This window comes from Stenella coeruleoalba (genome assembly GCF_951394435.1).
Source record: "Stenella coeruleoalba genome assembly, chromosome: 4".
In the NCBI taxonomy this organism is placed as follows: Eukaryota; Metazoa; Chordata; class Mammalia; order Artiodactyla; family Delphinidae; genus Stenella; species Stenella coeruleoalba.
This window is the reverse complement of record NC_137149.1, coordinates 2,120,679-2,148,377: the sequence shown is the minus strand read 5'-3', so window position 1 is coordinate 2,148,377 and position 27,699 is coordinate 2,120,679. Positions and strand designations below refer to the sequence as shown.

The 27,699-nt window shown below is 44.4% G+C and overlaps 1 protein-coding gene across 8 annotated transcripts in view; it reads right to left on the bottom strand.

The window, feature by feature from the left end:
• The window catches only part of HTT (huntingtin), a 198,393-nt gene that overhangs the window by 79,473 nt on the left and 91,221 nt on the right, over positions 1 to 27,699 (bottom strand). For 7 of the 8 annotated variants that reach the window (XM_079919305.1, XM_079919304.1, XM_079919306.1 and 4 more), the window contains 15 exons: positions 24,094 to 24,235; positions 23,192 to 23,370; positions 19,367 to 19,571; positions 18,123 to 18,170; positions 15,118 to 15,198; positions 10,091 to 10,443; positions 7,064 to 7,187; positions 6,688 to 6,806; positions 4,931 to 5,042; positions 4,542 to 4,679; positions 3,571 to 3,729; positions 3,375 to 3,472; positions 2,182 to 2,321; positions 1,116 to 1,179; positions 765 to 865 (listed from right to left, as the gene is read on the bottom strand). In XM_079919305.1, coding sequence (XP_079775431.1) covers positions 765 to 865; positions 1,116 to 1,179; positions 2,182 to 2,321; positions 3,375 to 3,472; positions 3,571 to 3,729; positions 4,542 to 4,679; positions 4,931 to 5,042; positions 6,688 to 6,806; positions 7,064 to 7,187; positions 10,091 to 10,443; positions 15,118 to 15,198; positions 18,123 to 18,170; positions 19,367 to 19,571; positions 23,192 to 23,370; positions 24,094 to 24,235 — 2,063 coding nt within the window. The remainder of the gene's footprint in view (positions 1 to 764; positions 866 to 1,115; positions 1,180 to 2,181; positions 2,322 to 3,374; positions 3,473 to 3,570; positions 3,730 to 4,541; positions 4,680 to 4,930; positions 5,043 to 6,687; positions 6,807 to 7,063; positions 7,188 to 10,090; positions 10,444 to 15,117; positions 15,199 to 18,122; positions 18,171 to 19,366; positions 19,572 to 23,191; positions 23,371 to 24,093; positions 24,236 to 27,699) is intronic. The other variant, XM_079919302.1, reaches the window with a different exon arrangement.

Genomic DNA, 27,699 nt, shown 5'->3' with positions numbered 1-27,699 from the left:
AGTAACTCAACTTCCAGGAATTAATTCTAAGAAAAAAAATTACACATAAACATTTATGTATAACAACAGTCACTGAACCATTATTCATTATTTAAATCAATAAAGATTTAATATCCAACCAAATAATATTTATATAAAAATTTATCACAACTACATAGTGAAAAAGTGGCCACTAACTAAAAAACTTTTTAAACAGTATTTACAGGCTTTATTTATCTCACACTATATGAAACGTCATGCACTTCAGTACGGAAATATGAATATATTTGAATAGAGGGTGCCGCCCCAGACAACAATGCCAGTTAAAATTTCTTTTTTAGAAGAGCATTTCCAACAGGAAGATGCTAATAATATATTATGTGGAAATTATCAGATAACAGAACTGCATGTACATTTTGTCCCAATTTTGAAAAAGAAACTTGTACACAGGATATACAGGAAAAAATGTTAACAGTGGTTATCTCCAATGGTAGAACCGAAGGTGATTTTTCCAGTGCTAGTCTCCGTATTTCAAAATTCTGGCCATGAAAGTGCATTACTTTTATAATATGAAGCTAGTGCTTTGTTGTTTAAATTTCCATTTTAGACCCTTAAGGTAGTGAAAAATACCTTTTTTGATAGTTTGAGAGTAGCTGACTGTGCAGAGCTCAAAAGATTTAGGAATACTGCCCCATGTCCTCTGAATTTTCCCCTCTCTTCCCATTCTCATATCATTTAGTACTTTAACCAAGAAAGTGAAAAGAGATAAAATACTTGGTAAGTACCTCGTTAACGAAGCTGCAGCAACGTGGCGCACCCTGGGGTCTTCATCCCCAAGCAAATAGATGACAATGTTATTGAGCACTCGTTCTTGCAGTTTTAAAAGCTTTGGAAAGAAGGATAATAAAAACAGATATATTAACTAAGTTTTAGGTCAGATACTTTGGAAAGCCAGTGAGGAAGAACTCAACATCACCAGTCCTAAAGTCACGCATACAATCACAACTTTCATGATGTCAATAAATACTTCATGTGAAATAAATCTAGGACAGAATGCATTCCAAGACATTCTACTCCACTAGGAAAGTGCACTTCCTGGAAGTTAAATCACGGCCTCACAAAAATGAAGGGCTTACCCCTGTATAATGATGGGCCCTTCTGTGTAGGTTTTCTGCTTTTGCCTCCAAAAAGCTCACCAACCTAACACAAAAGAACATATTTCACAATGAAACAATTTAGTTACTGAACAAACACCCGCTGATGGCCTGCACGACTGACAGAGCAAGGAAGACGGCCGGTTCCAGCACATTAACCAAGAGCCAGGGAAGGCTCTGAGGCAGCCTTGCTTAAAACAGCAGAAAGACTCATGTTTTCCAAACAAGTGGAATTTACACTGCTCTCCTGACTCCAGACTCAGTCAGACACTGCTCAGGAAACTATTTTCCTTCAAAATGGATATGAGCAGCTGTTATTTTGAAAGACCCAAGTGCCCTACAGAATCAGCTCAGAGGGGCAGACTGTGGGGGGGGGGCTGAGACTCTGGCGCCTCCCCAAGACCGGAAGGTCCCCACCCGCCCCGCTCAGGGTCCTGTCTGTGAGGCGTAGGTGAAAGCAACCCCGACTTCATGGAGATGTTGTGAGGTTGAGAGAAGGTAACCCACAGAGGTCACCTAGCCCAGCCTGGCACGCAACAAGCACTCTATAAATGGCGGCTTAAAAGCACAATATTCCCGGACAGTAAAGGACCATTTCCCGTCTAAAAGAAAGCATGGAGAGAAATCATCTGGAAAGAAAATTTACTCTTAGAAAATGAAAACTGCAAGGCATCAGAAGTTATTTTTAACTGCAACACAATACACATCAGCTAAGTTCAGTACAGTGCTAAGTACACTCGTTTAAACAAGCACAAGTGACACAAGCTTCACTGTCTTAGAAGTTCGAGCTCTTTTATTCACACCACCCAGAACACCTAGATGACTAAGACTACTGGAAAACCCCACTCCTCTGCCTGTACGTAAACATTCCAGGAAGGGGGCAAAGTCAAAGAGGAGATGGGCAGCGGCAGCCGTGCAAACCACTCCGATGCTGACACGGGTCACTTGATAAGCGTCACTACTGGCACCAGGGGACCGGGTCTTCCAACGCCTGTCCAGACTTGGGAGCGGCTGTGGTTCGCCGACCCAACGAGCCCGACTCACTCACCTGAAGTCGATCTCTGCCACGGTCTCCAGAAGCTCCGTTCTCACCAGCCAGTAGGAGCTGCTCCGCAGGGCCAGCATGTCGGTGAGAAGTTGCAGCCCCCACTCGCTGTAGCTGCTGCTGCAGAGACTCATGACGCAGAGCTGGAAGGCACAGCGGGCAGCAGGTGGGCCTCCGCCGACCCCTCCCACGCCGACCCCTCCCACCGTCCCCGCTCCATCTTCCTTTAACAGCGACAGGGATGCTGCCCTGTTTCCACATCTCTCAGAAACACTTATCATATACACTCACCTCCATAAACTCGAGTTGCAAAGTAAATGTGTCCCTTCCACAAAACCGTTTTCTTCCCCCCGTCTCTGCCTCTACCCTGGCCTCTCCTCCCGGACACCAGCCTCGCCATCACCGACCACGCGCCACACCGCCACCGCTAAACCCGAGCTCAGCCGCGCGCCCAGCACACGGGACACAGCACCCGAGCCCTTCCTGACGTGACCCTGCCCTTGGCCGCACGAGCGGACAGGATGGGGCTTCCGAGGCTGCACCCTCCCCCGAGCCCTGAGCACACTCGTGGGCAGTTCCACACACGGCCTGCTGCCTGCCGCCAACCCCCTTCCTTCTGCTCCAGCAAAGACAGACTGACTGAAACTTGGCAAACAACTCGAACCGAGGAACAATTCTGGCCGGGCCAAAGGGACGGTATCCCATAAATCTGACGATTGTAGGGTTTTTGTTTTGATTTTTACTGGTTAACTTGGACGGCTGTTGACTAGCCAGTTGTGATTTATGAACCAGCTGATATAAAGTTTCCTACCACATAAAGGACTGGGGCTCTCCCTCGACACAAAAAACAAAGGGGATTAAATAACCCCTATGCCTCACTTTAACTCTATCCATTCTATGGGACTGAAAGAGTTGTTGTTTTTTTAATTCAACAGGTTTTACACTTAATGTGAGCAAGGTACAGACACCCTTTAGGGAAGGTATACTTCAAACAAATATTCTGAGATTTAAATCAAAGTCTATTAAACCTTAACTGTTGGCAATGTTTTCCTTCTAAGGCTGAGTGGTGGATACACAGATGTTTATTATTGTTTAGAATATCTGGAAATATTTAATGTTAAGCTCCAATTTTAACTGTAACATTGGTAAAATTTCCACTAATCAAACAAGTGATTTCCACAAATGACTATGCTCACCCTCACAGCTGTACAAGCCAACTTGCAAGTAACAGAAGATTCGTCCTTCAAAGTTTTCTGCAGCAGGGGAATGCAGTCCGCCAGAGAAAATGTATTTCCTGATCGGAAGAGCAAGGAACAAACACCTTCATGTGAACCTGAACATGAGAATGCCATCTGGAAGAGACAACACTGAAAGCTGAACACTCGACGTTACCTGTCAGGGTTCTGACGGTGCCCATCCAGTCTCCCACGTGGAAGCGGGACCTGCTGAGGATGGAGGAGACAAGGGTCCCACAGAGGATAGCTGTGGCTCCTCTGACCTGTGGGTCCCCATGGTCGATGTAGTTCAAGATGTCTGACACGTACTGCTCCTCTGTGGAGAGAGACGGCCGGCCACTGTACAAGTCCCTACCGTCAACTTTCTAACTCAGGGCAAAGGCTGAATTCTCAGGAAAGAAAAAAAGGGCGAGGCAGTGACCCTAATCTAGAAAAGACTTGAATATAATAACCATCAGTGGTAAAAACGTTTCGGGGTTTAAAGATTCTATATTCATCCATCAACACAATAGATTTTCTGGATTATAATTCCAGGTCGTCAGCCAATAATCAAAATTCCAAGGTTTCATCTCAAAAAATTATTAGAGAACCTCAAACTTGTCCATACTTACCTAATATAAATTCAAAAGCATGGGTTGTCCCCTTGCCCAAGGAAAGACAGAGAGCAGGCAGGAGGATAACTTTAGGGGAGCGAGTCTTCCCACCATTCACTGTATCGTGAGAATACGCCCCAGAACGTGCATGACAGGAGACTGGCTCGCTGCTGCCCCAGCTGGTCTCGGTGCCCACTGGCTCTGAGTGTGAACACCTGGCCTGGGTGGTGTGGCCCAAAGCCATTTTGATTATATACAATTTGTGCTTTTGGTATAAATCCAATTCATATGCAAATAAGCTCTGCCGTTCCCAGATTTCTATCGCTTTGTTGTATGTGTTTCAACTAAACGCTGCATCTATAGGGGGTCCAGGAAGCTAAAAACATGACTGTGTGTTTTATGGAGAACACACCTCAAATGCCGCAAATGAGCTAAGAAAACTTAGTGCTCTAAAACTAAAATAGTCAAGACGGTTTGAAATAGTTTTCAAAATAATGACTGAACGTGAGGAATAAGATACAAACTTTGAACGTACCAGGGTATTCCATGGTGTCAAGCGGTGCTCTGTAAAGTCTGCCGAAGAAAGATTCAGGGTGAAGGGCCACAGCAGCTCCAACACAGCTGAGCGCCAGTGCCTTCACACTGACCCTCACATCCCTGTCCGGAACCAAGGCTGCAAACAGATACACCTGGGTCACCTTCAGCTTCAAAGCAGCACACATCCAGCTTCCAAATACACAAAACTAGACCCACTAAACCAGCTGCTCCCGTCTTCCCCTCCCTCCCGCTCCGGTCAGTGAAAACCAAAGCTCGTCCCCAGATTCTACTCTGTCTGCTGCAAACAGGCACGAAGCTGGTTCCCAAGATGACCTCTGAAACCTAAAGTCATTCCCTTCAACTCTGCACCTGCCTTTCTACACTTACCGTGTTTTTCCCCAGTTAGCAAAAATGAAGCGGACAGAAGGCGGACACAATGGACAAGAGGAGCAGAATCTTCATCACTGGACTGGCCAATGTCGCCTTTGATCCGGCAGGGCTGGAACAGAAAAACTGACACTTGTTTGTCTTATAATCACGGAACCCACCCATTGATTCGTTAGTTCATCCAACAAATAGTTCCAGAACAGCAGCTGTGCCAGGCGCTTGGGATGCAGAGACGCCTACCTTCACCCACAGGTGCCCAACCTCACGGGCCACGGCAGAGCAGAATCAGACCAGCCAGAGGGAGTCCTGACCCGGGGCCATGTGGGCTGTGGCAGGGCTGAGCCCAATGTGCAGGGAGGGAGCCACACAGGAGGGCAGCTGAGACCTGGCATCCGGGGGAAGCTCCTCGGGCAGAGGAAAGAGCCTGGGGGAGCCCAAAGCTGCGAGGGGTGGGCCTGGTGCGAGGGGGCCCAGAAGGAACAGCCGAGGTCGCTACAGCGACTGAGCATCATGGAGGGACTAAGTACAAAACACTACTTCTTGCCCTCAAGGAATTTAAAATTAGCTGGGAATACAGGACACTTACATGGAAAAGGTAAGCAAGAGAGATAATTTTAAAATAGTTCAATGGACAAGTGAGCAGCAACAAAAAAACCCGAACAACCTGATTAAAAAATGGGCAAAGGACTTGAATAGACATTTTCCAAAGAAGGCATATGAATGGCCAATAAACCCATGAAAAGATGCTCAACATCACTAATCAGGGAAATTCAAATCAAAGCCACAGTGATACACCACTTCACACCCAGTGTGATGGCCACTCTCAAAAAGAGCAGAAAACAGCAAGTGCTGGCGAAGATGTGGAGAAAATGGAATGCTGGTGCACTGTGGGTAGGAACGTAAAATGGTGTAGCTGCTGCGGAAAACAGTACAGTGTTTCCTCAAAAAATTAAAAACGGAACTATCACATGATCCAGCAATTCCACTTCTGACATATACCCTAAAGAAATGAAATCAGGGTCTTGAAGAGGTATTTGTACACTCACTGATAACAGCATTATTTACAACAGACAAAATGTGGAAGTAACCCAAGTGTCCATTAAGAGATGAGGAGAAAGAAAAGCAAAATGTAGGAAACACGTGCTGACACCTGCTACAACACGGATGAACCTTGAGGACGTTCTGCTGAGTGAAACAAGCCGGTCACAAAAGGACAAATCCCGCATGGTTCCACGTATATGAGGTCCCTAGAGTCACCAAATCCATAGAGACAGAAAGCAGAATGGTGGGTGAGAGGGGCCGGGGGCCGGGGGAACGGGAGGTTAGTGTCTAATGGGGACGGAGTTCCAGTTTGGGAAGATGGGAAAAGTTCTGTGGACGGATGGTGGTGACGGCTGCACAACAGTGTGAATGCACTTAATACCACTGAGCTGTACACTTCAAAATGGTTACGACGGTAAATTTTGTTATGAGTATTTTACCACAGTAAATAAACAAACAAACAAATCAATTCAATGGAACAAAACCAAGAATGTTGCAAGGCCATGCATGACCACCAGATGGTGAGGACGCGCTCACACCTGGAGAGGCAGAAAAGCAGAGCAGACCCGGGAAGAGGTCAATACGCGAAGGGGAGACAGCTGAGCAAAAGCTCAGCGACGGGAAAGCCAAGAGCGTGGTGGACAGGCAGCACCAGGGCACTGCCGAACGCTCACGGGAGCTCGGGATGCTGAGCAGTCTCGGCCTAAGTGTCTCACCTTGTTTTCTGGATCTCCTGGCTCAGCAGCTTCATCTCTTGAGACAAATTTATCTATACTGCTGTCAGATGGCTGCCTGCTGTGGCCCATGCTTTGCAACAAATGTGCTTGTTGAAGGGCTTCAAAATCAGAGAAAGAGAGGTTAAGTGACAAGTTTCCAATTAAAACACAAATACACATATTTACAAAAAGTCAATAGGAAACCACAGGACTTAGATTAAAAAAGGGATAATAACTTCTCAATTGATTTTCCTCATTTGCTATTTACACCTCAGGAAACAAAGACACCAGGAGATTTCTTCTCAGAAGCTGAGATATAAGAGGTCAGGGTTGAAGACAAGGCCGCTCCGTAGTACATGGCCTGAAGTCAACGTACCGATGGAAGAGTTTCTGAAAGCCTCCGCGTCTTCATCAGGAAGAACCACAGCAGCGTCCTCGTCCTCGTCCTGGGGCTGCCCCACCTGCATCCCTGGGTACTGGCTGTCGGCACCATCTAATACCTAAACAGTTCAAGAGGGGCTGTGAGGGTTCTGAAGTGCGACCACCGAGGGGCAAGCCCTCCAACGTGGAAGGCAAAAGCAAAACCCCACAAATAACACGGACCACATCTCACACGCCAACACGAAGGTCACTTCTTCAAGTACACGTGGGTGCGTGCGTGTACATTATCAAGAGCTGACTGACCACGCATTACTGCTACATTATAAAAAGCTTTTGTAACTCTAAAAATTCCAAAACAATTCCAATCTGAACATTTCTCTTTTTGATTACAAAAAGAAAAAAAATCCAAACAAAAGTCTTTGTGTTCACAAGCAAATTTTACAGTAAGTCAAAAATGAGGAAAAATCTTTTAGACAAAAGTCTACCAATAGGTTATCCCCTAAACTGTTAGAAATGACCCAACTAAGTTTTGGGCACAATATTTCATATATTTAGCCATATATGTGGGTTATGATTTCATACAGCAAAATTTTTCACATCCAATTGTAATTGACCTGAAAAACTGAGTGATGTACCTTCAGTATGCAAGTTAAATTATTACTGAAATAAATTCTATATCATTTAAAAAATCATCCCAAATCCCTCCAGTTAAATTAAAAAGAAACTGAGCTACTTGCTCAAAAACAACCAAGAAAGAAATGATTTCCTCCACTCTCCAGACTGTTTTAAAAAAAAAAGAACCCACACAGGTTAAAATGAGAAGTTTCACCACAATAAAAAACAACATTTTTTGAATATCATACTACACCCCAGGCAGGCTCAAAAGTAATTACATGTATTATTTCCCTTATCCTCATAAGCCTTAACAACATAAGTACTGTCATCCTCTTCATTTCGTGGATAAGAAAACTGAGGCAAGAAGGGCCATAACTGTGCCAGGCTACACAGCTAGTAAATGGCCGAGGCAGAATTCTCATCGTGGTGGGCTCCCTCCAAGACAAGGCCCGCACTGGGCTATCTCATGAGGACAATCCCGACCCCCTACAGTTGGCTTATTTTTCTCTATGGCACTTATTGCTATCTGACTATGTGTTTATTTACCTGTTGATTACTGGCTCATCATCTGCCCCACCCACACAGGCACACACTCTAGAACAGAGGCAGGCAAACTACATTGGTGTGCCAAACCTGGCCCACCAGCTGTTTTTGTAAATAAAGTTTTATTGGAACACAGTCATGCACGTTCATTTACATATTTACGGCTGCTCTGGCACTTCAACAGCACAGATGAGTATACAACACAGGTCATATGGTTCACAAAGCCAAAGATATTTATTATCTGGCCCTAAATGGGAAGAGTTTGAGGAGTCCCACTCTAAAATACTAGCTTTGGGCTTCGCTGGTGGCGCAGTGGTTGAGAATCTGCCTGCCAATGCAGGGGACACGGGTTCGAGCCCTGGTCTGGGAAGATCCCACATGCCACGGAGCAACTAGGCCCGTGAGCCACAACTACTGAGCCTGCACGTCTGGAGCTTGTGCTCCGCAACAAGAGAGGCCACAACAATGAGAGGCCTGCGCATCGTGATGAAGAGTGGCCCCCACTTGCCGCAACTAGAGAAAGCCCTCGCACAGAAATGAAGACCCAACACAGCCAAAAATTAATTAATTAATTAATTAATTAAATTAAATATATATATTAGCTTTGTGTGAGCAGTTTTGTATGTTGTGCCCTCTACTTCATCTGCGGCTTGTAGGACAATCCCTGGAACATAACAGATGCTCAGTACATTTGTTCAGCCAATAACTAATGACTAAATAAAGGACATGGAAGCACCTCATAAATCAGAAAGAACTCTGCCAGTGTGAGAAGCATCAAGGGAAGAGGTTTAGTTCCCTGCAGGCTACAGCCCGGCGTGGGTCCCTGGCCCAGCCCTACCACACAACATACAGCTGCTGCAGCACTCCCAGATGGGAGGCTTTCACAACCTCCTACGGTCATTCAGTCCTACTTCTAGCAAACCTGCCCAGAAATTATCTACTGTGAAAAGGCAAGATGAAAGCTGGTGCAATAAGCAAACAACAGAAACTTCCTCCGCACACTTAACGTGCTACTGAGCCCAGCGCTTTCCCAACCTTCTCTTCTCCCAGCCTACTGGTTAGCACTCTTCACCCTTTCCTGACTTAAAATCATTTCCCACCGTTCCCGTTATCTGTCCTATCCTCCTCCAGGTCTTCTAGTTAAAAACCCCAACCGTGAGCCCACTTCTCCAGCCGAGTAAGCGGCAATCCACTCGGCCATTAGGAACCTCATCCACGTGACAGGTGGAGAGCTGCCAGTGCTTTAGCTCATGATTTGTAACGCACAGTTTCTGTAAGTTACAATATGTAAGTAAAATATATATATATATTCTTAATAAAATGCATTCAATAGTAGCAAAACAACAGTACGAACTGTTTCGATAAAGTGGGGCTGTAAAATCTGGTATATACCTGCACCAAACCTTAGACCACTCTTGAGGCGCTTCTTGTCCACTAACTCAGATAAGAGGCCCTCAGAGCCATGCTCAAGATGGGACATGTTGTAAAAGGTTTTGAAAAGTCAAAAAGGGTTAAAATAACGCGCAGTGTTAATGTTATTAATCATCCTGCATTAAGATCACAGGTCTGTTAATAACAGGCTCCTCAAGGACTTTCAAAATAATGACTTAACCTGTGCCCAACAAGATATTAAGAAACTTCTAATGCACTTGTGACCTCCACGTTCGGCACAAAAGACACTGGGCTGTTTCCTTCAGTGAAGGACTCAGATGGGGCCGAGCTGCCTGTTAAGGATCTGAGCTGGTGACCTCTACACTATTATCAGTGGGTCAGATGAATGGAGTGAGCCAGCAGGAGGGTCCAGGTCTGGGCCTCCAGGGAAGCCCCCTCTGAAGAAACCGGGCTGCCCCCTCCAACCACTCACAATTTCAGAACTGTCGGAAGGGGTCACGGCTGAATCGGGCCCCTCGGTGGTGGTCTGGGAGCTGTCACTGATGGGAGAGGAGGCCTGGGTCCCATCGTTCAGGTCCATGGCAGGGTCAGACGGGACGGCGCTAATCTGGCTGGAGCTGTGGCTCAAGATGTCCTCCTCGTCCCCGTCAGTGGCACCACTCGTCAAGTCACAGCCGGTCAGATCCACCGAGTCCGTCTGAAGTGTGTGCTGTGACCGGGGCTGCTCAGTGATGATGTCGTGACCCACAGAGTCGGCAGCTGAGCCAGGAGTGGAGACCCCAGAAGAGGCAGCCAGCTCACCACCAATCTCACCCTTGACTGAGGCTGAAGACAAAGAAACACTCATTCTTCAAAGGGTCAGGAAAAGCATTCAATACGGGATCAGATATTTGCAAAATACCCCAAAGTTCACTATCAGCAAATGTTTTAACTGCAAGAATCCCTGAAATACAGTGAAAATATGAACTACTCAATTTCAAAAGCAAGACAACAGTGCATCCTTCAAACATGTTTACTGTATTATTTACTTACCTTTTACTATATTACAGTATTGATAAAATAAGGATCACAAGTAGATATTTTTTTAAGTGCTGTGAATATTCTCAAATGGCATTTCAGTGCAAAACCTGAACCCTGCCCAGCAACATTGCCACCTCCAGTTCTTAAGCAACTGGTCCAGCCTGAGCGTGGAGCAGCGACAAGACTTAGGCGATTCCTAGGCAGCCTGGTCAGGGGCACAGGCTGGGTGGTCACAAATGCCTGGAGCAGGGCTTCCCTGGTGGTGCAGTGGTTGAGAGTCCGCCTGCCGATGCAGGGGACAGGGTTCGAGCCCTGATCCGGGAAGATCCCACATGCCACATAGCAACTAAGTCCGTGCGCCACAACTACTGAGCCTGCGCTCTAGAGCCCAAGAGCCAACACTACTGAAGCCTGCGTGCCTAGAGCCCGTGCTCCACAACAAGACAAGCCACTGCAATGAGAAGCCCGCACACAGCAACTAAGAGTAGCCCCCGCTCGCCACAACTAGAGAAAGCCCACGCACAGCAACAAAGACCCAACGCAGCCAAAAATAAATAAATTTATTTAAAAAAGCAAAAAACAAAAAAAACCCAAATGCCCGGAGCTCTAAGCAAGCAGTGCTCTTGGAGATGGGCTTTCCTTCTTCCCAGACCCTGTTCAAGACCTCTAAGCCAGTCCTACTCTCCGGTAGCGTAAAGTTTCACATTTTCCTAGTTTAGTTTTTAAATTCCCATTTAAAAAAAAACAAAAAACAAAACAAACAAACAAACAAACAAAACACCATTATGGGGACTTCCCCGGTAGCACAGTGGTTAAGACTCTGTGCTCCCAGTGCAGGGGGCTTGGGTTCGATCCCTGATCAGGGAACTAGATCCCACACGCATGCCTCAACTAAGAGTTCATATGCCACAACTAAGGAGCTGGCAAGCTGCCACTAAGGAGCCCACCTGCTGCAACTAAGACCCGGTGCAACCAAATAAATAAATAAGTAAAATTATTTATTTATAAATAAATAAATAAATAAATAAATATACTACCACTACATAAAAATCTACACCAGGCTGTTAGCAGTGTCACTCCTGTAGGCCAGTGGGTCAATGAGCACTTGGGCTTTATAATGTTGTGTATAGCTGCAATTTTTTTGTTGTTTTAACTTTATTTTTGTAAGTTAAAAAATCAATTTCTATTTTGTAGACTAAATCAATAAATAAGTAATCACCACTGAAATCATTCAGATTTTCCTTCCCCAGTATTTCAGCCTCATTTTCAGTTATCTAAAAATATTATTTTGCACAGGGTTATACAACCCAAACCACTCTCATTTAATCCAATTATTAGTATCTTACTAAATACTCATCTTTCACAAGATGAATAAAGAGCTTAGATAACTATTTGTAAACAAATGTAAATTTCTTTCAAGTTAAATTATCCTCAGACAATTTTTTTTAATTGAGGTATAGTTGATTTACAATGTTTCAGGTGTACAGCAGTGATTCAGCTACATGCATATATATATTTATATATTTACAGATTCTTTTCCATTATAGGTTATTACAAGACATTGAATATAGTTCCCTGTGCTATACAGTAGGTCCTTGTTTATCTATTTTATATATAATAGTGTGTATATCTGTTAAACCCAAATTCCCAATTTATCCCTCTCCTGCTCTTTCCCCTCTGGTAACCATAAGTTTGTTTTCTTTGTGAATCTATTTCTGTTTTGTAAATGAGTTCATTTGTATCATCTTTTTAAGACTCCACATATAAGTGCTAACATACGATATTTGTCTTTCTCCGTCTGACTTACTTCACTTAGTATGATAATCTCTAGGTCCATCCATGTTGCTGCAAATGTCATTATTTCATTCTTTTTTATGGCTGAATAGTATTCCATCGTATATATGTACCACGTCTTCTTTAAGCATTTCTCTGTCGATGGGCATTTAGATTGTTTCCACGTTTTGGTTATTGTAAGTAGTGCTGCAGTGAACATATGGGTGCATGTATCCTTTCAAACCATGTTTTTCTCTGGATATATGCCCAGGAGTGAGATTGCTGGATCATATGGTAGCTCGATTTTCAGTTTTTTAAGGAACTTCCACACTTCCACTTTTCCGTAGTGGCTGGACCAATTTACATTCCCACCCACAGTGTAGGAGGGATCTCTTTTCTCCACACCCTCTCCAGCATTTATTATTTGTAGACTTTTTGATGATGGCCATTCTGACTGGTGTGAGGTGGTACCTCATTGTAGTTTTGATTTGCATTTCTCTAATAATTAGTGATAATGAATATCTTTTCATGTACCTGTTGGCTATCTCTATGTCTTCTTTGGAGAAATGTCTATTTAGGTCTCTGCCCATTTTTTGATTGGATTGTATATTTTTTTTACATGAAGCTGTATGAGCTGTTTGTATATTTTGGAAATTAATCCCTTGTCGGTCTCGTCACTTGCAAATATTTTCTCCCATTCTGTAGGTTGTCTTTTCATTTTCTTTATGGTTTCCTTTGCTGTGCAAAAGCTTTTAATTCCATTACTCTAGGAAACAGACCCAGAAAAACACTGCTGTGATTATGTCAAAGAGTATTCTGCCTATGTTTTCCTCTAGGAGTTTTATAGTATCTGTTCTTACATTTAGGTCTTCAATCCATTTTTAGTTTATTTTCATATATGGTTTAGAGAATGTTCTAATTTCATTCTTCTACATCTAGCTGTCTAGTGTTCCCAGCACCACTTTATTGAAGAGACTGTCTTTCCTCCATTGTATAGTCTTGCCTCATATGTTGTAGATTAATTGACCATAAGTGTGTGGGTTTATTTCTGGGCTTTCTATCCTGTTGCACTGATCTATGTGTCTGTTTTTGTGCCAGTACCATACTGTTTTAATTAGTGTAGCTTTGTAGTAGAGTCTGAAGTCAGGGAGGGATTCTTCCAGCTCCATTCTTCTTTTTCAAGATTGTTTTGGCTATTCAGGGTCTTTTGTGTTTCCATACAAATTAAAAAAATTTTTTGTTCCAGTTCTGTGAAAAATGCCACTGGTAATTTGATAGGGATTGCACTGAATCTGTAGATTGCCTTGGGGGTATGGTCATTTTAACAATATTGATTCTTCCAATCCAAGATCACAGTATATCTTTCCATCTGTTTATGTTGTCTTCAATTTCTTTCATCAGTGTCTTATAGTTTTTAGAGTACAGGTCTTTTGCCTCCTTAGGTAGGTTTATTCCTAGGTTTTTGTTTTTCTTTTTTTGATGAGATGCTAAACGGGATTGCTTCCTTAATTTCTCTTTCTGACATTTTATTGTTAGTGTATATTAATTTTGTATATTAATTTTGAATCCTGCAACTTTACCAAATTCATTGATGAGCTCTTGTAGTTTTCCGGTGGCATCTTTAGGATTTTTTATGTATAGTACCATCTGCAAACACTGACAGTTTTACTTCTTCCATTCCAACTTGGATTCTTTTTATTTCTTTTTCTTCTCTGATTGCTGTGGTTAGGACTTCCAAAACTATGTTGAATAAAAGTGGCGAGATTGGGCATCCTTGTCTTGTTCCTGATCTTAGACGGAATGCTTTCAACTTTTCACCATTGAGTATGATGTTAGCTGTGCGCTTGTCATATATAGCCCTTGTTATGTTGAGGTATGTTCCCTCTGTGCCCACTTTCTGGAGTTTTTATCATAAATGGATGTTGAATTTTTTCAAAAGCTTTCTCTACATCTATTGAGATGATCATATGGTTTTTATTCTTCAGTTTGTTGATGTGGTCTATCACATTGACTGATTTGTGGATACTGAAAAATCCTTGCATCCCTGGGATAAATCCTATTTGACTACATCTATGTTCGTCAATGATATTGGCCTGTAATTTTCTTTTTTTGTGGTATCTTTGTCTGGTTTCAGTATCAAGGTGACAGTGGCCTCATAGAATGAGTTTAGAAGTGTTCCTTCCTCTGCAATTTTTTGGAATAGTTTCACAAGGATAGGTGTTAACGCTTCTCTAAATGTTTGGTAGAATTCACCTGTGAAGCCATCTGGTCCTGGACTTTTGTTTGTTGGGAGTTTTTAAATTACTGATTCAGTTTCAATACTGATAATCGGTCTGTTCATATTTTCTATTTCTTCCTGGTTCAGAGCCTCAGACAATTTTTAATCCCATTTTCCCCCTCACAACCCATGCAATTCATGAGACACTTTACCCACCATCCTCTTCTCAAAAAGACTTATACTCAGGGAGTATGAACCTAATTTTAAAACAGCTTAAACCAGGGAAAACAGCAAACACTTGATGCAAGAAAACACACACACATTTCAAAGTGAACACTATAAAAGACTCCTGAATCATCCACCATTTGAGCAAGCTGGCTTCACTGCTGCCTCCCAGGAGCAAGATCCATGGAGGTGCAGGGGAGGGGAGGAGGTGGGCGCAGCAGGGGAGAGCAAGGAGGACACCACGGCCACTCCGAGAGAGCTACCTGAAAAGGTGGGGCTGCTGCCGTCTGACCTTGACTCAGAGTCATCCTCCAAGGCTGCTGCTTCTCCAAAGAGCACTTTCCCTAGGAAATGATGTAGCGAGAGTCCTTTTAAGCTTGCTAAAAGGACGAACTTTGAAAATCAAATAAATGTACATTCCAAGAGGAATATCGTAAGTATATTTAATTCCTGCTCTCAGTCCATCATTATATATAAGTTCCTTTATACCTCTGGCGTGTGAAACACAAAAAATGCAGAGACATCATACTTAGAGTATTAGTAAAGTCAATAAACCTATATGGAAAAAGCATTAAAAGCAACGATTCTCAATCTGTACCACAAAGTACTTTAATAATTAATATTTATTGACTTAGACTACTGTTAATGTTAAATAATTTATATTACTATTTATTTAATCTTAAAAATGGTAAGTTATGGCTAGAACCAATTCTATTAGCCTTTGGAATATTCATGTCATATCTCCAATGGCACATCAAAACTTATATGTAAAACTTTTATAGCTAAAAGTCACTTTTATTTTATCTTTTAATCTGCTAGATTTCTATCATTGATAATCAGTACTCAGGTACTGTTATGATCTATGAGGATGGAATAATATTTCATCTTTTGCAAAATCCTAAAAATACATTTCACAGTTCATGGTTTCTAAATTATATTAATAAGAAAAAAAGTAAACAAAAGTCTTAACATGATTTAACTGGGATCATTAAATCATTTTGGTTATATTACATATAAATGTCATTAAACAACACTATCAATATAATTACTGGTAAGTTCCAATTTCTGATCTCACTGCTCTTCAAAGATTAAGTCATAGGGGTGATAACTTCCACAAATCTACACTGATGTGACATTAAAGCCCTCCCCCCACCCCAGAATAAAGCAAAGGAAACTCAAAATCTAGATGAAACTAACACAGCAACTTCGCTTATCTACTAAATAACAGGGTCCTTTATTACAGAACAAGTGATTTACCTTGAGAAAGCAAATAACATTCCAACCTGTGAATTCAGAGTTAATGAAATCAGTCTCTGTCTTTGGAAACAGTAGTTTGCAAATCTGTTCCAAGGAGTTCTCCCGAAGAGCGGGCAAGGGCCAGGCTGCTGCCAGGATGCCAGGCCACAACCCCCAGCCCTCACCCTTACATTCAACAACAACAACTCTGTTTTTCTCTCTCCTATGTACTGGCAGATTTCACTTGAAAAAAAGAATTCTGCAGCTATGACAGGAAACTGTGAAAACTGCAGCTCTAAATAAAAACAACAACAAAACACTTGAAAAACAAAAAAGAGATTGAGGACAAATTGTATGTCCTAGCCCCCAAGAAAACAAAATACATCTCTACTAGTCAACGAGTCATTTTATCATCATCAGAAAAAGTGACCGAGAAACAAACAAGGCAAGTGCCGGAGAAATCTAGTCACATGCCTAAAAATCTCTTCCTAGTCCAAGAACAGAAAGGCTAGCTTTTCCTGGAACCCTTTCAGTTTTCAAGCAATCTCAGTGTTTTCACCAAAATCTCAAACTTGACTAAGTATCCCACACTATGATGGCCCAAATATTATTAATTCTAAGTACTTCTAGGAAATGCTTACTTAATCCAGTTAAGGCTAGAATATTATTCCTGTTAAGATCCCATTCAATACTACAAATAATATTAGGCATTAGGCTCTCAATTAAATATTCAACTCATGACACACAAAAAAGATTAGTATGTTGTATGTAAAAGATTAGTTGTTATCTGTCAATTATACATCAAAAAAACCCCAAAAACGGTATAAGTCTTTTAGGATTTCAAAATAGAAAACAACAGCAATTCTTTCCTATGGAAATCTAGACTGGAACAGAACATAATTGGTGCTATAAGTGATGACGTGTACCAAAGCTATCAGACCATGTCAGACACACTTCGATTAAATAAAAATAAACAAACTGTATCAGAAACTTAGGTATGTACGAAGCTAAATATGTCTGAAAAATGACAACCAGGCCCAAATTCACCAAATAATTAACCAAACATTATTCCTAATACTAAACAAAATTCATTGGGAAGATGAGTTACCTTTATAAACATAACATTCCCTAAAGCAGGAGAAGGCAAACTCCAGCTCACCCAGTTCTGTAAAATAAAGTTGTACTGGAATGAAGTTGCACCCATTAGCTTAGTATTGTCTATGGCTGCCTTCCTGCCACAGGACAGAGTTGAATCATTGCAAAAGAGACAGTAAGGGCCACAGGCTAAAATGGGTACCACCTGGCCCTTTACAGAAAACATTTGCTGACCCCTGGCCTAAAGCATTAGAAATTTATGACAGGGAATTCCGTGGTGGTCCAGTGGTTAGGATACGGTGCTCTCATTGCCGGGGCCCCGGGTTTAATCCCTGGTCAGGGAACTAAAATCCCATAAGCCACGTGGTACAACCAAAAAAAAAAAAAAAAAAGGAAATATATGACAAACCAATTCTGATACACAAGCAACTTTTAAAACCCATCCTAGGGACTTCCCTGGTGGCACAGTGGTTAAGAATCCACCTGCTAATGCAGGGGACACGCGTTCAAGCCCTGGTCCGGGAAGATCCCACATGACGCAGAGCAATGAAGCCCGTGCGCCACAACTACTGAGCCTGCGCTCTAGAGCCGGCGAGCCACAACTACTGAAGCCCGTGCACCTAGAGCCTGTGCTCCGCAACAAGAGAAGCCACTGCAATGAGATGCCCGCTTGCTGCAACAAAAGGTAGCCCCCGCTCGCCACAACTAGAGAAAGCCCACGCACAGCAACAAAGACCCAATGCAGCCATAAATTAATTAATTATTTATTCTTTAAAAAGCCATCCTACAGGACTATTCAGGCCTGGTTATCAGATTCCAGCAACATTTATACATATAATCACCCTGCTGAGAAGAGTTATAGGCATAGCCAATTACATTACAGAAATATGGAAAAAGCAGTAAAATTGAAAATAAGAATCATTTCTGAAATAATCACCTTTTTGTTTCCTTGAAAGGACAGGGCTGCATGAAGAACCCCCTCCAGCTGTAAATCACAGAAAATGACAGATGAAAGTAAGGTAACAAGCCACTAAAATGCAGAAGGAATTAGAAAATCTTTAAGCTTGATTCAACTTTAAAACTAGAAAATATGTGAACATATTTCTACAGGTGGTGCTTAACTACCATACTGTAACATGAAATCTGCATGTTACAATTTTAATTTCAACGTGAAAATTATATTAACACTCAAATATACAGTTCTAAAATGCAAAAGAGCTCAAAGTGCATTTAAAAAGTCAAACTAAAAACATTAGAAATCTCGGATTATTTGGTCAACTAATAATTAAGTACAAATTTTCATTAGAAACAATCATTAGAAATTAGTATTTCCAGCAATTATTTGTAAGGCATGCATTCCAGAGAGAAAAGGATTGTTCAGTACAAAGGACAGTGGACAGGCAGATCAACATTTTCTACTCATGGTTCAGGCAAACACTTGTGTTCAAACGAGGCAGCAGTCAGACTTCACGCCAACCTTCCCTGGTCTGCAGATGCTGTGGGTAAAGGCCACACCGCACCCACACTGCACTAAACGGACCCCATGCACCACGCCTACTCAGTGCAGTCAGCAAAGGCTGCAGAAAGAAGCCTCTGCCGCTGAGCCAGACCCAGTTCTAGAGGCTGCGACTCAGGGACCCATCTCTTCCAGCTCCCCAGGGGCAGCTCCACATTAGACTGGTAGGTCTGCACAGCATCCGGGGGCGGGATTAGGGCCCAGTGCCCAAGAGCATGGGGAAGAAGAGCAGAGATGGGGCGGAAGAGGTGCCACGAGACGAGGAACAGAAGGGGTTTTCTAGAATCAGGCGCGACAGCAAAAAGGGCCCAGAGGGCAGAAAAGGAGTCCAGAATTCCAGGAAGACTTGAAGAGCCCACCTTTGGCAAAGGGACACAGCGCCTGGAAATCCCTTCCCGAATGCTTCCACTTCACGACAGATGAAATGCCACGCAGAGGCAGCCGAGTCAGATGCAGGAGGCGGGTTTCACGTGCTGGCCTCACCCTGCCACCTAGCCTTCCCACCTCAGCCCTGCCCCGTCTACACAATAAGGACGACACCTGCATCGCAAGTCTCCTAAGGAACTGAGCTGTCCGTTGCTCAGCACAGCATCGGAGCAAGGGTCAGGAGAGGGGCCAATAACACTGCAGGGTGGACTCCAAGAGTCACCTTCCTAACACCTTACCTATAAGCTCCACGATACTTCCGCTACGACTTCGGCAACCGGGCTCATCCTTAGCGGCAGTGAGCTGCCCGATGCCGCCCGCCGTGGTCAGCACCCGCAGGAGCTCAGGTGGAGGGGTTCTGAGGAGCTGCTGCAGGAGTTCCAGTGCGCCAGTCACAACATTGTGGTCTTGGTGCTGAGTATAATGCAAGGTCAGTTCGTACACCTAGAAACAGAAACACCAGTGTCATTCCCATGGTTTTTAAAATGTGTCCTAGGTTTCAGGTTTTTGTTTTGTCTTACGTTGGGAAAATTTGTGCCTTAATTTCACTCTCTAAAAACTTCTCTATCCCTTCTACCAGTGTGATCATAGCTTCCATGCTGTTTTCTAAAGTCCCAGCATTTTTTTCACTGTTACCTTAATTCCTTAAAAGTAAATAGAGCACTTCCACAAAAGCAGAAGCAGGCTAGTGAAGAGCTCCAGCTCCGTAAACGGGCGACTAGTAAAGGAGAGGAAAGCCCCAAATACACGGAGCGCACAGCTACTCGAACACACACGTCATAAGCAAGAAGTACTGTCATGAGTGCCACTGAGAAAGGGTTTCCAAAGCCTTTAAAGGCACTACATTAAGCTTCACTAGTGCTTTTAATACTATATCACATTATATGAACATAGTGTATTTATCCTTTTTCCCTTTAATTAGAGGTGCCAGATAATATACGGAGTTCCCAGCCAAACCTGAATTTCAGATAAACAAATAAGTTTGTAGTGTAACTGTGTCCCGTGCAATTTCAGGCACACTTACACCACAAGATTACTGATGATGTATCTGAAATTCAAATAACTGGTACCCCCTATTTTTATTTGCCAAGTTGGGCAGCCTTACCTTTAATATCATAAAAGTCATATATACGTTTTTTAAAAAGACAGTATAGCGGTTTATAGAGTAAAAGTCTCAAAGGTGGCTACTTTGACTGGCTTGTTTTTAGTTCCTCTGACGGTTACCTCCGTAACTCTAGGTCACAGATCTGCAAACCGCAGTCCACAGGCGAATGTGCCCTCCATCTGTTTCTGCACGTAGTCTCACTGGAGCACGGCTGTGTGTGTACCGTCTGTGGCTGCTCTCCTGCTACGGTGCTGCAGTTGAGTAGCTGGCCCATGAGCCCTGCTCTAGGTAATCAGCTTTACACCGCGATTCCTGAGCCGTCTGCTCTGAGCAAAGAATCTCTTGACTTCTTACTATGTAAATGGGGGAAATGGGCACCCACACTCCCTCACCTCATCTGCCTCCTCCCAAATTCTGTTAGCAACCCGAGTGCTTTTATATTAAGGGTTACATTTATTTAGTACGATGTAACTTTTAAAATCGCACGTGCTCTGCCTAGATGTTGAGCATCTGTCATACAGAGCGAACTCAGTCAGAAAGAGAAAAACACATATTGCAGATTAACGCATACATGTGGAATCTAGAAAAATGGTACAGATGAACCTATCTGCAGGGCAGGAATAGAGACGCAGACGTAGAGCACAGACGTGTGGACACGGTGGGCAGGAAGGGGAGGGTGGGATGAATTGGGAGATTACAACTGACGTAAGTACGCTACCATGTGTAAAACAGGTATAGTGGGAACCTGCAGTATAGCACAGGGAGCTCAGCTCGGTGCTCTGTGATGACCTAGGTGGGGGGGAGGGGAGGGAGGGGGAGGTCCCAGAGGGAGGGGATATATGTATACGTACAGCTGATTCACTTCGTTGTACAGCAGACACTAACACAACATTGTAAAGCAATTATACGCCAATAAAAAAAAAATCAGTATGTGTCTCATCACGTGTACATTAACACCCTTCACTGCAAAGCCTGTTAATGTGACTGGACCCAAAAAGAAAGAAGTATTTCATTATTACTAGTCCTGTGTCACTTGAAAGAGAATGTCCCAAGGATAACCGTTAAATGGATTCTCTTTTATCATAATCTCTTACTTGCTTAAAATTATTCAACATTTTAATTTGTTTCATAATTGGATAACTTACTTTTATAAATCTTCCTGGTTTTCCCCTCCTTTTAACATACACACATGCCTTCCCTTTTTCCCAGCACTTAATCATAACATTGGTCACAAGGAGCTCCTTGGACTCCGTTTCTAATCTGAATGGCACACAGTACCAGTCATCTCAGAATTGCTTCTAACACATTCCTGGGTTAGGTGCTTTGTTTCTTGGATTTCAGGACTTCCTCTTTTTTTGTTATCTATTTCTCATTTTGCTGGAATACATCTTCAAATAATTTTTTCAAAAAGCATACATGAAAAAAGGAAGTGCACATGAAAAGCAAACTGAATTCTTACATATCTAAAAGTATCTATATTTTGCCCACACTTGCTTAACAGTTTAGCCAGGCTCAGGATTATTTTAAATTCTATTTAAATATAGCTAGCCAAACTATTATTACATTAGCTGAGTTGAACTTCTTAATCAAAATAATTTAATTCAAAATGGCCAATAGTCAAAAGAAAATAGATTAGATATGTTTTAGAGACAATCTTATCTAGCTTGCTAATGCAACAAGGTACCATGTTGTTTAACCATGTTGAAGAAACATTAACTATTAAGAAAATCTGTAATTAATTAAGCACCACATCCCATACCCCTTCACTCCATCCTCCCAGGATTACTGCTCTCTTAGTTTAACACAGTTTTCAATATCCCTCTAGCCACATCTTCCCCCAGCACCCCTACTGACCTGTGAGAAAGCCTGGAGACCTTTACAGGATCCAGCTCACCCTCACCCGCACACTCTCACTCTCTCACTCTGTGCACTTGGCAAAGGCTGCAGCTTCCGTCTATAAAACTCTCTTCTCCCAGCTCCCTGTGTCTGCTCAAATCCTACTCACCCAAAAGCATCAGCCGTAACAGCCTGCCCAGCATGCCTCCCTGAACTTGGTCATGCACACCCCCTGCCCCCCGCCATGTACTCTACAGTACCCTACACCCCCCGCCTTGCTATTTAGTGACTGTTTGCTTGCTTCCCCCACTAGACCAATGGTCTCCAAACTTTTGACTAAGCAGCCTTTTTTAAAAAAAAAAAAATCAGAAAAAAGTTCTGAGCATGCAACTCCAATAATATTTATTTTAAAATATTGTACAGGTACTACCGAACTCAGATATTACATATATTATAAAATATGCACCAAATCTGACAAGTCTCTAGCTCCAGTTATTGGTTTACAGGAAATACAGACAACAAAGAAGCATGTTAATTTATACAACGGAGAGTCAATTAATAAAAAATCAGATTGCCGGGAGTTCCACAGGACAATCTGTTTCTTCAAAAAATGAACTCTAAGGGAAAAATAGGGATAGAAGGCAACCATCAGATCAAAGAGAATCACAATCCTTATCAACCAATCTTATTTGGGTACTGATTCCAAAGAGCAGAAGAACAAACTGACAGGGGATACGTGGGTATTTGATGTTAAGAAAGTGTTCTTTTTTTTAGGTATGACAAGGGCATTGTCATTAAAATTTTTAAAAAAGAGTCCTCATCTATAAGGACACATATGAAATAGTTGCAGTAAAATAATACGATGGTTGGGGTTTGCTTCGAGCAGGTCCACGTAAACAGTACCCTCGGTGACCTTGTAAAGGGACGCCTTCATTTTTATCTGACATCACTACCACACACAGGTGGAGTAGCCGGGGTCATGACCTAGGATCTGAACCACGGGGTCTGGCTCCAGAGTGCACGCTCTTAAGCCTCGGCTCTGCCACTTCTCTTCCAAATTAGCTGAGTCTCCGAACGTGGGTCACGTGCGCACAAGCACTAGAGTAAAGCGCGGGACGCCCACCTGGACGAGCTGCTCCGTCGAGGGGGAGACCTCCATCTCTTTCCGCGTCACCCCAAAGCTGCCTTTCAGGCTCGTGTCCTTGACCTGCTGCTGCAGCAAGGGCACCAAATACCTCAATGTGAGCAGCACTCCGAGAATCAGAAGGGCGGAGCGTTCCTCCTCCACGGGAACCAGCAAACCTACAAAGGCAGCAACAAGATTCAGTCACATCGGATTCACTGCTGGGAGACTCGTGGCTTCCTTTGTTCACAGGAAGAGATCCAAAGCAGAACCGTATCATGAGGCTGGCAGGGAGGGAAACAGATAGCACAAACATCACGGTAGCGGCCAAAATCCAGGAGTGGCTCTAAGGGGCAACATTTAAAGCCTCAGCTCAGCGAGGCCCTGCAGTGAGTGAGTTTCACTGCCTCTGAAAGCCCCGCAGCTCTTTCACGTCGACTGTCCGTCCGTGTGCTCCCGGCAGCACCTGCCAGCACGGATTTCCACAATTGCCCACAGTAGAGGAGAAGCCTTCACCGGGCCTACAGCCCTCCAGAGAGGCCCCTCACAGGGACCTGAGCCTCAATTTCCGGCCACGGGGACTCCCTGCACTCAGGGTCTCCGCAGAGGTGGTACGGTGTGCTGCCAGAGGGCCAGGCCCCGGAAGGCTCCTGCCCACGGCCCCGCCAGCTGTCCGAGGGCCTGGCCGCATCCGCACCGCTGCACCGAGGGGGAGGAGCCTTCTTGGAACCCTCACCCAGACCCCACAGGGGCTCATTCACATTTACCAGCCGGCCAGAGCTAAAGGGTCCGGTCCAGAAGCCGAGGGGCTGCCTGATTTTAAAGAATTTCGCAGGCCTGTCTCAAGTAAACGCTAGTGACCACCCCCCACGGGGAGACTCACTAACAGGCCTACGCCTTACCTAAGAGCACACTGAGCAGCCAGCTGTAAAAGTACTGCGTCCTCCTGGAGTGCTGGCAGATGCTCACCGCCGAGCCGGCCGCCGTCCGCCGCACGGTAGGAGAGCTGCACTTCAGATTCGCTATGAAAGCCTTTAACAGAACCTGTGGAAGCAAAGTCCAAGTAGACAGAAGACGAAGCTCCTGTGAAACTCATCATGGGCTTCCCTGGTGCAGTGGTTAAGAATCCGCCTGCCAATGCAGGGGACACGGGTTCGAGCCCTGGTCCGGAAAGACCCCACATGCCGCGAGCAACTAAGCCCATGCGCCACAACTACTGAGCCTGCGCTCTAGAGCCCGCGAGCCACAACTACTGAGCCCGCGAGCCACAACTACTGAAGCCTGCGTGTCTAAAGCCCGCGCTCCATAACAAGAGAAGCCACTGCAATGAGAATCCCGCACACCGCAACGAAGAGTAGGCCCTGCTCGCTGCAACTAGAGAAAGCCCGCACGCAGCAACAAAGACCCAACGCAGCCAAAGATAAATAAAATAAAATAAATAAATTTATTTTTTAAAAAAAAGAAAAAGAAACCATCATGTATTTCAAAAAGCATAACTTGCTCCAAATTCTTGCAGAGTATAAAGTACTAACAATTTGAGACCTTCCTAGAGCTGAAAGGAAGCACACCAAATCTGGGATATTTCAGAGCAGTTTGCAACTATGTAGTCGATTTATTTCCTTATAAACTGAGTAGGGACTTGCTCAGCATCTACGTCCCTACACGAGAGTGAAAGCCTTCACTTCTAGAAAAGGTGTCCCTACAATAGTTGGGGCCAGGGTCAGTGAATAACACTATATAAAATAAATGCAGGGCTTCCCTGGTGGCGCAGTGGTTGAGAGTCTGCCTGCCGATGCAGGGGACATGAGTTCATGCCCCGATCCGGGACGGGAGAATCCCACATGCCGCGGGGCGGCTGGGCCCGTGAGCCATGGCCGCTGAGCCTGTGCTCCGCAACAGGAGAGGCCACAACAGTGAGAGGCCCGCGTACCACAAAAAAACAACAAAACCACACACAGTAAATAATGAAGTCCAGGAGAAAAGTGCTAGCCAATCACAGCAAGGTCCCAGCCTGAACGACGGCTTGTAAACGTGCTGCTGATGCCACCAAGAGACAGTCCCAGGTCTGGAAGACGTGTGCAGCGTAACTGAGCTGAGACCACACACTCCTCACAGCTAGTTTCCTAAGAAATCAGAGAATAAGACTTGTTACCGTGCCTCCAAGAAAACCCAAAGGAGGGGTGCTATAATTCGAGGGGTGCTATATTGCTAACGATGACCGTTTAAGTCTTCACAAAAATATCCAAAGAATGAAAGGGGGTGACCATCCAGCTGCAGGAGTCTGGTGACTATGTTACTTAAGACCGTCTACTTCCCATCATTCTAAGCTATGCTCTGAGCGATGATTTGGCCCAGCTACTGCTGGGCGTGTACGGAGCCTCGCTGGGCAAGTCAGCGACACCACTGGGGCCCTACCGGGGAGTCTAACCATCGGCAAAGGAGCAGCCAATTAACAGCCTGGCATCTGACTTAAACAAGCTTCTCCTTAACTGCGTGTTGGCATAAACTGGTTCTCAGAGGCTCATCAACGCTCAGTGAATTCACAGATTAGACCTCTGGAACCAGAGAGGTGGAGGACCAGACCCCCGGCCACAGGACACCCCTAGTGGATTGTGGCCTCCAGTTTCTCCCCAGAGACAATACCCAGAGAAACCAGTCAACTTATCTCTGACAAACTTTTTTAGCTTCAAGGAAAGATACATTTTAAAGAACTCCTTTGAGTGAGAACACACACACACACACACACACACACACACACACACACACACACACACATCACTGAAACGGTAAATAAAGAATCATCCTATATTAGTCCACACTTCTAAGCAGAATGAAAGCTAAACATTACTATGAAGAGTCAGCCCATGGCGAACTTAAAGTTTGGAATAATAGTAAAATGGAACGAGAGCTCGAGGGGGCTTCCTTGGCTCTAAGTCCCACAATCCCAAGAATGCCCTGTAGCAGGCTGCTGGCCGGAGGTTACCTAGACCATCCTTTAAAGCTCTTCTCATAAGCGGAGGAAGTGCGCTAGACTACAGGGCAGATAGCTCCACTTCTCTAAACACAGGCAGGACATACATTTAAGAGTACTTCATTCCACTTCAGGGTCAGAGTACTTAGGGAGTGGAAATGGAAATTAAACCAAACTGTGACTCCAGAACACACTCAGCGGACGGCTAAACTTACAATGACCAAAATTCCAATTCCGCGAGGCCAGGGGCTGCCGGGATTCGCACACGCCGCTGATGAGGTGTGAGCTCGCGCAGCCACTGAGGAAAGCTGCTTGGAGGCGTCTACCGAAGGTGGCGTATACACACCCCACAATCTCCGTTTCTAGCTATCACAACCTGTGCTCCAAGAGACACGTACAAGGACAGGCACAGCAGCAACGCTCGCGACGGCCAATACTACGAACGACCCAAGGTCCAGCTGCGGTAAAATGATGAGCTGGAGCACATTCATCCAAGGGAACGCTACACAGCTCCGGAAAACCACAGGATCTAGTGACACACGCAGTGACGTGGGAGAATCTCACGAGCTTAGTGCTGAGCAAAAGAAACCAGACGAAAAGAATACATACTGTATGGGCCTACATATTTACAATTTAGAAACAGACCCTATGACATTAGCAGCCAGGTCAGTGATCAGCCCTGTGGAGGAAGGAGGGAGTAGTGACAGGGAGAGGGGGCGGAGGCTCCCGGGTGCCGGTGATGCTCCATATGTCCAGGCCTAGGCAGTGGCCGTGAGGGCAGATTCGCTTTGTGACCACTCATCAAGGAGTACATGTATGATTTACATGCTTCTTGTATGTACATTATACACCAGTCAAATAAAAGGCTCGGGAGTCTCAATATTTAACAGGCAAGCCTGAGAATAACGCCGCAGGGCTCCTGTTAGGAAACTTCTGATCAAACATGCTGTATCGGACACGTGAACCTCTACTTCCCAGACATCCCACCAGAATCACATGTACAAGGTTTAAAAAGCATAAACTTACAAGGACAAAAAGAACAGAACAGGGACAAGCGCAGACTAGAGGCATTAGCAAATTTCTGGAAGCTAGAAAGTAAACAAGTGGTAACGGACTGATTTGCAGCCCTCAGGCAGAAGTTCCCACGCAAGCCTTTTTGGGAGCTGGGGAGAAGGACTGAAAGCCACCAACCAAAGGCAAGCTCACTCAAGCCACAGAAATCCAAGAAAAGCTCAGGCTTAGGAGTACCAGAGACATCTGAAAGTGGCGTGGATGTGGGGACGAAACAGCTGCTCATCTAACAGCTCCTTGGGTAAACTGCCAAGCCCCGCTCCCACCCAGGCAGCCCGGGATGTGGTCTTCACTTCCCCATCTCCCGCAGAGACAGGGAATCCCCAGAGATGCTGCCACAGCTGAGGACAGGCACGAGGCACAGACAGAAAACAGAAATGAAGAAGAAGTCTGCATTCTCACCAGTGAGACTGTCAGCACCCTTCCATCCAAGGGTCCCAGGACAAATGCAGCTGGGCTGATGCCT